Source organism: Hemitrygon akajei, chromosome 3 (genome assembly GCF_048418815.1).
Source record: "Hemitrygon akajei chromosome 3, sHemAka1.3, whole genome shotgun sequence".
NCBI classification, from domain to species: domain Eukaryota; kingdom Metazoa; phylum Chordata; class Chondrichthyes; order Myliobatiformes; family Dasyatidae; genus Hemitrygon; species Hemitrygon akajei.
Genome location: NC_133126.1, coordinates 180297312 through 180309899, shown reverse-complemented (window position 1 = coordinate 180309899; position 12588 = coordinate 180297312). Strand labels below are relative to the sequence as shown.

General features: G+C 40.1%; 1 protein-coding gene across 3 annotated transcripts in view; it reads right to left on the bottom strand.

The window, feature by feature from the left end:
* The window catches only part of trpc1 (transient receptor potential cation channel, subfamily C, member 1), an 86198-nt gene that overhangs the window by 53723 nt on the left and 19887 nt on the right, over positions 1 to 12588 (bottom strand). For all 3 annotated transcript variants that reach the window (XR_012098412.1, XM_073041516.1, XM_073041517.1), the window contains exons 4-7: positions 7962 to 8164; positions 6584 to 6715; positions 3056 to 3251; positions 2007 to 2343 (exon numbers count right to left, since the gene is read on the bottom strand). Coding sequence is in view for 2 of the 3 variants with exons in the window: in XM_073041516.1 (XP_072897617.1) it covers positions 2007 to 2343; positions 3056 to 3251; positions 6584 to 6715; positions 7962 to 8164 (868 nt within the window). In the remaining variant the exon portion in view is untranslated. The remainder of the gene's footprint in view (positions 1 to 2006; positions 2344 to 3055; positions 3252 to 6583; positions 6716 to 7961; positions 8165 to 12588) is intronic.

Sequence of the window (12588 nt, the reverse complement as noted above, 5' to 3'; positions counted from 1 at the left end):
CTTAGCAGCCATCGCATTGTTGTACAGCGGCAACTGTAAGATCGGGGTTCGATTCCCGCTGTTGTCTGTACAGAGTTTGTTCTTTCTCCCCGTGTGTATGTGGATTTCTTCTGGGTGCTCCGGTTTCCTCCCACATTCCAAAAGGACATACAGTAAGGGTTCACGAGTTATGGTCCTGCTATGATGACACCGAAAGTGTGGCAATGCAATACTTGTAGGCTGTCCAGCACAATCCTCGCTGACTTCATTTGGCGCAAATGACACAGATCACTGTACATTTCAATGCACATGTGACAAATAAAGCCAATCTTTCTAATCTGTCAATTTTTCCATGGATGCCAGTTGGTTGAGTGCTAACTTCCTGCAGTTTTCCATCAGTTACAGAAGGTAATCAATGTGCAGTACACGTACAAGTTTAGACCTGGCACAGGTCCAGCATCTCATCTTATTTCAATACCGAGCAACAACTATGGGGATGTTAAAGATAATAACAAACATTTTTCAGTTAATTGAAATTTTAAATATACTTAATTGCTTTTGTTATCTTAGTGTTTTTTAGTTAAATTTAAATACCTCTCAATGTTTTAATTTTAGTTATAATGTCAGAGAGATTAACAACCTTTCAGGCAGTTCCCGGGCAGAGGCCATAGCTTAATCAGCTGTCAGAGGACTTCAAGGGATTTATAGCTGAGTTCATACTAGACAGACAATTCACCATCCCCAGGAAATTCCATTTCATAACATTTGTAACTTCAGGATTCTTGCTGGTATAGATTTCCACCATTCAAAGTAAAACTATGCAGTGTACCAAACAACAATGCACAGGACTAAATGGTGTGGCAGAGATGTTATGGGAGGGCTGCCATTTGTCTGATTTGTTGTTTGCGCATAGAGGCATTTGATGTTCTTGTTGCTGTTTGCAGGATATTTTTTGCACGTGGGGAGGTTGATGTTTTTCTTCGAATGGGTTCCATGGTTTTCTTTGTTTGGTGGCTCTCTGCAGAGAAGATGAATCTTGGGGTTGTATACTGCATACATACTTTGATAATAAATGTACTTTGAACTTTAATTGAGCTGGACTTGGGGGCCTTTTAAACTGTGAGGTTGGGTCATGTTGTTCTGCTTCTCACTGTCAACAAACAATAATTCAAAAATGCTCAATGTTTGAACATACATCCAGTTGCCAAGTTTTCCTCAGGTATGGGAAACCAAAATGCTGCAGGTAAAAATCAATGAACGAGAATTGAGCATCCTTGAGTCAAGTTTGGTCCCGAATCCACTGTGATTGTTTTTTTTCCATTTTAGCCTCTAGCACAATCCCAATGAATCTACTCTTGGCAGATGCATTATAACACAGCAGTACATGTTAACAATAGTGAGCAGTGTATGAATACACTTTGTTTCCTGTATCTACACGAGCTTAATAGATTATCATAGAATTGTACAACACAAAGGGAGCTCAGTCAGCCCTTGCATCAGAAGCTGCTCTTTGCAACCTAAACCAATCTGTCTCACTCTTTTCCCTCTCTTTTTATTTATTCCACTTTCCATTTATCTTTCTAATTTTAAATTGCTACTGTAATCTTTACAACTCAAGAAGATTGAAAACTATATATTCATTAGAAAGTGCAAATTATTTGAAGAACTACCAAATCTAAATTGCTGTGAGTTTAGAACCATAACCCATAGGCTTAAAATATGCCAGTTTTGCTCCCCTACAATTATATCATACAATTTGTATGCAGTGTTGGTTCATCTGAGCATCAACACAATCTCCCTGAAAATTGTACCAAGTACATTCAATCAATTCAGGAACTGGTACTTTCTTCAAGTTCAGGAAGTTTCATCCCACTTGTGTGTTAAACTTCATTTGACTTCCCTTTAAGTAATGCAAAAGAAAAGTCACACACTTTGCATCTGCTACCATTCATCAATCTCAAGTGAGGAAGTGGGGATAAGAGACATACAGAGGAGAACAATAAATACAAATCAGTAGCTTGACTTACCGATTATCCATATGATCAGGAGGTAATCAATCATCTCTAATGCAGGGCCCATTGTGTTTTTTAAGTCTTCATTGTACACTAGTGAATACAAGTTCAGTAACAGTAGAAATGTGAAATATGATGCACTGTGAATGATGAACTTCATGAATGGAGTGTGAATGACTCTTCCTACTCGAGACTTTGGTGCCAGCAGATAACAAAGGGACAGCAATGGCCACAAGGTGGCAACTGAAAGAACAGTCAGAATCTTCTTACAGGTGTGCTTCCGCCTGTAGCCTGCCATCTGCCCAAACCAGACCGTATTCAAGAACTGCTGGCAATTTGACTGAGCCACAAACTGCAGGAGATAAAATTAAAGTGGAATGCAATAACTAACTACATAGTTACATACACACATAGTAAAAAGGGCTTGATTTTTTCTGTTTTACTTATTATTTGCAGACTATTTATGTATTTGATTAGAGTTCAGTAAAAGAGACTATTTTTGGTTATTAAATGAAAGTCTCAAGGGGTTGACCAGCTTCTGGTCTATTACACAATAAATCCAATTTGATATTATTCATAGTTTCAAACAAATTCAAAACTTTAATGAGCTCTCAACAGCCTTCACTTTCTTTCATGTTAGTGTCTTTTTGTTGTTTGGCTAACATTTTTACTTTTCTGGCTTTTTATTTATCCATAACATCTACTGACCAACACATCCCACAGAGAAATGCCAGTGGCTAGTGGTCCATGTGAGCTTTTTGATAGTCACATGTGGCTTTTTCAAAAACAGAATGAAGAAAATGTAGATTGTACATGTGTGATATTTTATTTGCTGATGAAGCAATGATTGCAATGATTGCTTGAGTATGCTTCTGGGCTTGTACTGATTGAAAACAAAAAAAAATTCAAGCCCTCTTTAACAGACATGCAAATACTTGACATATTATCCTGTACATAAACTGATATTGCACCACAAACACTGATTTTTTTTATTAGTTGTACAGATTTTAGATATATCTATTTTATGCTGTCAGAACAGGCTGAGTTATAGTCAGATCATGTACCTCTTTCTGATTGTACTTAATTGCAAGTTTAAGTCGACTTAGGTTCATCCTCTCCTCAAGCAATCCTCTCTTATCGATCGGCTCATCACTCGATGTGTGATTCAGAATAACCTCCAGTTCACGGGAGTTCCGGGCCTGTGCAAGGAGATCTTTTGCAAAGGTCTTACATTGCTGTGCTAGTTCTTCGTAGTCATTCCTGAAAATGTTTAAAGGAAGCTTTTCACATTTCTTAAGTGTCAAAAGGAAAACACATGCAGTTTAGTAACTGTATCCTTGATACTTCCCAAAAGACTTCATACAATGATTTATTTAGAACTCATCAATGCGGCAGCATACAATGATTCCATAATGAATAAATGAGCAGTGGGGATGGTTTTCAAAGTTCAAAGTAAACTTATCATCAAAGTACACCATATACAACCCCAAGATTCGTTTTCTTGCAGGAATACTCGGTAAATCAACAACTATAATAGAATCAGTGAAAGATTCAACAGGGTGGACAAGCAGTGTGCAAAAGACAACAAACTGTACAAATACAAAAGAAAATAAAAATAATTAATAATAATAATAAAAAATAAATAAATAAATAAATAATCAATAAATATCAAGAGAAGAAGAGGCCTTGAAAGTGAATCCATAGGTTGTGGGAACAGTTTAGTGGTGGGGCAAGTGAAGTTATCCCCTCTGGTTCGAGAGCCTGATTGCCAAGAGGTAGCAGGTGTTTCCAAAAGAGGTGGTGTGGATCCTGAGGCTCCTGTAACTGGCAGCAGCGAGAAGAGAGCACGATCTGACTGGTGGGGTCCCCGATAATGTATGACAGTAGCGTCATCAGCAAACTTGAATGTGGCATTGGAGATGTGCTTAGCCAAACAATCATACCATAAGTGTAAAGTGGTAGAGCAGGGGACTAAGCACACAGCCTAGTGGTGCAGCTCTGCTGATGGAGATTGTGGAGGAGATGCTGTTGACACTGATAGTGTTGGTTGAGGAAGGATCTTCTACTACAAAGTTTATTCATTCATCTTCCTCAATCTAATTGTTGCTGGCAAATCCACCTCTATTTTGAAGATAGAATATTAAAACACAGTAAAGGCCCTTCAGCCTATGATGTTGTGCTGACCTTTTAACCTACTCCAGGATCAATCTAACCCTTCTCTCCTACAGAGCCCTCTATGTTTCTATCACCCATATGCCTATCTAAGGGTTTCTTAAAAGTCCCTTGACCACTGCCCTTGGCAGGGTGTTCTATGCACTCACAACTCTATAACTATTCTCTGACATCCCCCCCATATTTTCCTCCAATCACCTTAAAATGATCTCCCCTCATATTAGTCATTTCCACCCCTGGAAAAAATCTCTGACTATTCGGAAGGTAATGTCGAGCCAGTTTCTTGAATTGCTGAGTCCTTCTGGTGAAGACACTTCAGCAATGCTGATGGCCCAGAGTTTCAATAATTAAGTAACAAAAAGAACAGCAATTATCTTTCCAAGTCAGGGGGGGGGGGTGAAATTTGGACTCTCTAGTGGTAAGATGTTCTTATTCAGCTGCTTCCTTTGTCCCTCTTAGAAACAGGGCCTTCAGCCCACCAAACTGTTATCTGGACCTCATGAAATTAAGGCCCAATTCAGCCACAAGTTCACCAAAACAGATAATACCACAGGAATCATGAACTATCAGAAGTGTCATTTACTGGACATCCTTTCCAGTAAAGACTTTTGAACCATACTGTATTTGTTAATGTGGAGCCGAAAGCAAGTTTGTAAATCTGTTGGGAGCAAAGGATGTTGGGATTGGTGAGGTTGAGCATCATGGGAAGGGTGTGGGACAGGTGGCAGGGAAGGGTGGTGGTGCGGGTGCAGACACACCCAGCCCCAAGACACTAGGCAAGGTCATTTGGTTTGAAACAATTGGTTTATTTATTATTAAAGAATGTCTCTCTGATGCGTCCTGCTTCCTCCCTTTCCCTTCCCCTTTTCCAAAGCATGATTTCCCTCTCCTTGCCCCCATCCCCTTTCCCACTCTCAGTCCACAATAGAGACCCATATCAGAATCAGGTTTATTATCCCTCGCATACATCATGAGATTAGTTTTCTTGGGCAGCCTAGCTCTATGTACGTGCCTAAGCCTTTTGCACAGTATTGTACATCAGAATAAACAGCCATCAAAAACAATGGGAAGTAGAGTAGGGAGCTCTTCCACTGCTACTGTGCCATTGCTTCATAGGCAAATCAGTGCCCTCTCTGTTACATGACCAGGACAAGATCAGTGATGTGGATTTTGAGTGTATGGGGAGGAAGAAAACTAAATAAAAGACTCCGTGGCTTTCTCCAGTAGAGCAGAACTGTCGAGTATTTACGCAAGTGTGAGTGTTTTGCTGCGTGTATTGGTTCACCAAGCAACGCAGGTACATTACAGAGCAAGAGCAGATGAACCAGAGCAGTCGCAAAGCCCCGCTTTAACTAACTAGTCCCACACAACAGTGCTCTGTTGATTGCACATTTGTTGTCTAACAGTGTAGAGCACAGAACAGTACAGTACAGGTACAGACCATTCAGCCCACAATGTTGTGCTGAACCAGCTAAAAGGCAAATCAAAAGCACCCAAACACTAATCCCTCCAACCTACATTATATATCCCTCCATCCTCCTTATATCCATGTGCCTATCTAAACATCTCTTAAAAGCCTCTAATGTAATTGCCTCTAGCACCAGACCAGGCATCACCATGCAGGCATCCACCACTCTGAGTATAACAACTTACCCCTCACATACCCCTTGAACCTACCCCCTCACCTTCAGTGAATGCCCTCTGATGTTAGACATTTCAACCCTGAGAAACAGATACTCCCTTTCTGCTCTATCTATGCCTTGCATCATCTTATAAACCTCTTGCAGATCTCCCCTCAGCTTCCACTGCTACAGAAAAAGCAACTCAAGTTCATCCAGCTTCTCCTGATAGCACATGCCCTCTAAATTAGGTAGCATCCTGGTAAACCTTTTCTGCACACCTCACCTCCAAAAGCCTCAACATCTTTCCTATAGTGAGGCAACCAGAACTGCATGCAATACTCCAAATGTGGCCTACCCAGAGATTTATAAAGTTGTGTCAGAACCTCTTGACCGTTGAACTCAATGCCTCGACTAATAAAGGCAAGCACCCTACAAGCCTGTTTAACCACCTTATTGACCTGTGTAGCCACTTTCAAGGAACTATGAACTTGGATCCCAAAAAACACTGTTAAAGATCTTGCCTTTAACAGTGTGCTGTCTCCTTGCATTTGCTCTACCAAGGTGCAACACATCACATTTATCTGTGTTAAACTCCCTCTGCCATTTCTCTGTCCATATCTGCAACTGAACCATTTCGCACTGTATTCTTTTCCAGTCTTCCACACTGTCCACAACTTCACAAATCTTGGCATCATCACCCACCCACTAGATTTTTATCCAGGTCATTTAGACACATCACGGAGAGTGTAATGTTAAATTTATTGGCTCTACTATGTATGAGAAGAGCATCACATGTACCTAAACTCCACTTCCACCAGACTCAATTCCTTCAGATCGGTACTGAGTTCAAATGCCCTGAGGATGGGATCCTCCTCTGTAAGCATGATCAGCGATGGACTAGATAGGCAGCGATAGATGTCAAGGCGAAACCTGCAGAAAGAAATATCCATCCTTCATACAGTTCAGTTGTTTCCACATACATTTTTAAAAGCATTTAAAAGCAATATCATGGAATTTGGCTCAGTGTGTTCACACCAGTTGAAACAATTACTCAAACTGAGCACACATTTGCAACTTTATTTCAAGCTGAAATACACTCTACTTAAATTGCATCGTGATTTTAACTAATTGCGCTTCATTATTTCGAAGGGCAAGTCGCAGAGAGGTGGTAGACAGTAATACATGATGGTCAAATAAAACCATTTTAATCTGAAACTTCAGGATGTTAAAACAGTTAAGTTAAAGAATTTTCACTTGATTAGATAGGGAGATTATGTTCCCAAAGTCTAAATTCAAGTCCAGTGGAACTGAAGAGATCTAATTGAGCCAGATATTGTCTCCAAAGAATCTTCATTTTCTCAACTGGCACAAAATTTTAAACTTTGTGCCAAATGAAAAAGTGACGAGTCTTCTGAGACACAATTTGGCTGATATAAACTCGATGCATTGTGCATCTTTAATCCTAATAAATCAGAACAATGTAATCCACTTGATACGGGTTACAAAGCACACAGAACAGTACAGCACAGGAAAAGGCCCTTCAGCCCATGACATTGTGCTGAACTAATTAAACTATTAATTAAAAGCTTAAACAAGTCCCTCCTGCCAACATGTCCATACTCTTCCACTCTTTGCATATTTAGGAGCCCATCTAAGAGCCTCTTAAACATCTCTATAATATACTTTCTCTACCATCTCTAGCAAATTTCTTTTCAACTTACCCCCCCACCTTAAATTCATCCCCATTGATATTAGATCAGCAGTATGTATCTAATCAATGGATTAGTACTAGATTACCTCTCTCAGAGCTGAATTCTTCTAGTTGAAGTTAAAGAATTATCATTGGCAAATATGCATAGTATATTTTAGATAGGTAGTGGTTGGCACAGCATCAGTGATCACCAACCAGGGTTCAATTCCCATCGTTGTCTATAAGGAGTTTATACGTTCTCCCCATGACTACATGGGTTTCCTCCGAATGTTCCAGTTTCTTCCCACATTCCAAAGAGTATGGGTTAGGGTTAGTGAGTAGCAGGCATGCTACGTTGGTGCTTGCAGATGGTCTCCAGTACAATTATCAGACTGTGTTGATCATTGATGGAAACAACACATTTCACTATGTGTTTCAGTGTTTTGTTGTACAAGTGACAAATCAAGATAATCTTTCTTTTCTTACCTGGAGTGGCGTAGACTATCTTTCTTGTTCTTTGCATTACAGAGGGTACACTCACATCCTACAGCGTGAGGTCTCGGCAATGAGAGGTCCTGTTTCAGAAGCATAGTCAGGATCTCATAGTTGTTGCGATGAGCAGCAAGAATCACGGGAGCAACATCCATTGTGGTGGAGTATTCGGGATTCTGAATTCTCTGCATTAATTTCTGTTTAAATAAATAAAACACAAGTTTATAGGGAACAGCAATAACCACGGAGTTAAATTAATAAAGTATCTCATTGTAGCAGCATTAGAGATTTCCTTTTTAAATTTTTAATGAAGCTGCCACTGCAGTAAACGATCTATGATGGCATAATTTGCAAAGTGGGTGGGTGCTCGACAAGACTTTCATGAAGGAGTGACAGCGCAGAAGGGGTGGGGGATGTTGGAAGGGAAGGAGTAAACCAATAGAATAATCATTTATTGTGTGATTCGACAGCGTTCACTTACTTATTATCGTCATCACAGTTAATATGCAAGTTGGCGTTCGCAAGCCAACTAAATTCAGCAGCAAGACGGTTGCTTTGGAAAAGTCAATGTATGTTCATTGGGTGCAATTAATAGTAGACAATTCCTACTTAGTCAAACTTGCAAGTGGCAATAGTTCCAGCTATGTATTACTTCAAGAGTTTATGGAGTAAGGGTTCAGGCATTTGTTATAGTATTCATTGTACTAACTGTATGGTGCTGCTGTTTAATCTAAAAGAGGATTAATCAATGGACTGTGCTTGCTAATGTTACACAAAATCTACATTGATGCTTCTAGCAACCACTGGAACTGGAGCCAAATTAAATAAGTAATATTTTTCTATGAATTCTACCTCATTTTAATTAACGTTGTGCAACAAAGTGAAGTGGAAATTTCTCAATTTGCACTTCAAATGAACCCCTTCACTGTTTATGAGATAACTACTGCATGTGCAGTATCAGTTATATTGGCTCATCAGCTCAGGAGATGAACATTTTCACTTTGTAGTTTGAAGGTAGTTTAAGAATTAGCCAGGTGGAATTTTCCATGCCAAGGGATTTTTTTTCCCTAACGAAAATGTTAACCTTTAGATTTAAATTTACCAGAGACATCTGAAAAATCAAATCAGATTTATTACAAAGCAATGAGCAGCCAATTTTCTCATCTGCACAGTACTGCACAAATGTCTCAGTAACATATACATTACTAGGGTTCCTAAGACTTTTGCAACAGTATCGAATTTGGAGTGGAGAGTGAGTTCGTGAATCCGGCGAGACCAAAGGATGTTGGGAATGGTGAAGGTGGAGTGGCCAAAAGAGGGGTGTAGGACAGGTAGTGGGGGGTAGGGAGTGGCGTGTGTGCAGACATAGCCAGCCCTGTGATACCAGGCAAGGTAATTTGATTCCAAACAATTGGTTTATTGCTCATTACAGAATGTCTCTCTGATGCTTCCTGCTCCCTCCCCTCTCCCTTCCACTTTTCCCAACCATGATTCCCCTCTCCTTGCCTCCATCCCATTTTCAGTCCACAATATGACCCATATCAGGATCAAGTTTGCCATTGGTTATTTGTTTTTGTTTTGTGGCAACAGTACAGTGCGATATATAAAATTACTGCAGCTCTGTGCAAAAGTCTTAGGCACATACATGCAGCAAGGGTGCCTAAAACTTTTGCACAGTACAGTACATTGCACAATTCATATTTTTAAATGCACTGAAGCTGAAAGAGGCAGCTTATAACAGTTACAACAAGTTTATAATAACCCAGAACGGATATAATAGTAACAGTGTGTTTATGACTTACAGGACTGGGGAAAAGGCTTTAAATGGACATAAATCTTACCATTTCCTAAATGATCCACTCTATGAAAAAAGGCAATGTCAACTGTTGTGCCAATCATTTACAGGAGAATCAGCTTAAGATGGGATAGTAGAATAAGAAAGCACAAGTAACCCAGAGAACCTATTGTGCAATATCTGCCACTTAATAACATTTTCTACATCTCCTTAATCCTCTTTTCTAGGAAACTATCAATCTCAGTCTCATAAACTCACAATGATGGAGAATCACTATAATTCTGGAGGAAAAAATTCACAACATTCTGAATGAATAAATTTTCTTTAATCTCCGGCTCAAATGGTCCCACTCTTAAGTGATGATCATAGGGTAGACTTCTGATCCCAGGAATTAATACAATAGCATTCTCAATCAAGCATATCCTCTGTCAGCTCAAGAGAATCTCGGAAAAGGAGATCGAAATTGTGCACAGTATTTTAAGTGTACATAATTTCAGACAATAGAGTTAGAGTCATTCAATACAGAAGTGGTCCTATGGGCCATAAATCAACACCAACCATCACATATTCATTTACACTCATCCTACATTATCCTACATTACTCATTAGGGTGACCAAGGATGGGAGCTCAACATCCAGGGATATTCAATATTCAGGAGGGATAGACAGGAAAGAAAAGGAGGTGGGGTAGCGTTGCTGGTTAGAGAGGAGATTAACACAATAGAAAAGAAGGACATTAGCCTGGAGGATGTGGAATCAACATGGGCAGAATTGCATAACACTAAGGGGCAGAAAACGCTGGTGGGAGTTGTGTACAGGCCACCTAACAGTAGTAGTGAGGTTGGGGATGGCATTAAACAGGAAATTAGAAATGCGTGCAATAAAGGAACAACAGTTATAATGGGTGACTTCAATCTACATATAGATTGGGTGAACCAAATTGGAAAGGGTGCTGAGGAAGGAGATTTCTTGGAATATATGCGGGATGGTTTTCTGAACCAACATATCGAGGAACCAACTAGAGAGCAGGCCATTCTAGACTGGGTATTGAGCAATGAGGAAGGGTTAGTTAGCAATCTTGTCGAGCAAGGCCCCTTGGGTAAAAGTGACCATAATATGGTGGAATTCTTCATTAAGATGGAGAGTGACATAGTTAATTCAGAAACAAAGGTTCTGAACTTAAAGAAGGGTAACTTTGAAGGTATGAGACATGAATTAGCTAAGATAGACCGGCAAATGATACTTAAAGGGTTGACGGTGGATATGCAATGGCAAGCATTTAAAGATCGCATGGATGAAATACAATTGTTCATCCCAGATTGGCAAAAGAATAAACCAGGGAAGGTAGTGCACCCGTGGCTGACAAGGGAAATTAGGGATAGTATCAAGTCCAAAGAAGAAACATACAAATTAGCCAGAAAAAGTGGCACACCTGAGGCCTGGGAGCAATTCAGAGCCCAGCAGAGGAGGACAAAGGGATTAATTAGGAAAGGAAAAAAAGATTATGAGAGAAAGCTGGCAGGGAACATAAAAACTACAGTAAAAGCTTTTATAGATATGTGAAAAGAAAAAGATTGGTTAAGACAAATGTAGGTCCCTTACAGTCAGAAACAGGTGAATTGATCATGGGGAACAAGAACATGGCAGACCAATTGAATAACTACTTTGGTCTGTCTTCACTAAGGAGGACATAAATAATCTTCCAGAAATAGTAGGGGACCGAGGGTCTAGTGAGATGGAAGAACTGAGGGAAATACATGTTAGTAGGGAAGTGGTGTTAGGTAAATTGAAGAGATTAAAGGCAGATAAATCCCCAGGGCCAGATGGTCAGCATCCCAGAGTGCTTAAGGAAGTAGCCCAAGAAATAGTGGATGCATTAGTGATAATTTTTCAAAACTCCTTGGATTCTGGATTAGTTCCTGAGGATTGGAGGGTGACGAATGTAACCCTACTTTTTAAAAAAGGGAGGGAGAAACTGGGGAATTTTAGACGGTTAGCCTGACATCGGTGGTGGGGAAAATGCTAGAGTCAGTTATCAAAGATGTGATAATAGCACATTTGGAAAGCGGTGAAATCACCGGACAAAGTCAGCATGGATTTGTGAAAGGAAAATCATGTCTGACGAATCTTATAGAATTTTTTGAGGATGTAACTAGTAGAGTGGATGGGGAGAACCAGTGGATGTGGTATTTGGATTTGAATTTGGATTTTCAATAGGCTTTTGACAAGGTCCCACACAGGAGATTAGTGTGCAAACTTAAAGCACGTGGTATTGGGGGCTATGGTATTGACGTGGATAGAGAATTGATTGGCAGACAGGAAGCAAAGAGTGGGAATAAACGGGACCTTTTCAGAATGGCAGGCAGTGACTAGTGGGGTACCACAAGGCTCAGTGCTGGGACCCCAGTTGTTTACAATATATATTAATGATTTAGATGAGGGAATTAAATGCAGCATCTCCAAGTTTATGAATGACACGAAGCTGGGCGGCAGTGTTAGCTGTGAGGAGGATTCTAAGAGGATGCAGGGTGACTTGGATAGGTTAGGATAGGTGAGTGGGCAAATTCATGGCAGATGCAATTTAATGTGGATAAATGTGAGGTTATCCACTTTGGTGGCAAGAACAGGAAAACAGATTATCTGAATGGTGGCCGATTAGGAAAAGGGGAGGTGCAACGAGACCTGGGTGTCATTGTACACCAGTCATTGAAGGTGGGCATGCAGGTACATCAGGCGGTGAAGAAGGCAAATAGTATGTTGGCATTCATAGCAAGAGGATTCGAGTACAGGAGCAGGGAGGTTCTACTGCAGTTGTACAAGGCCTTG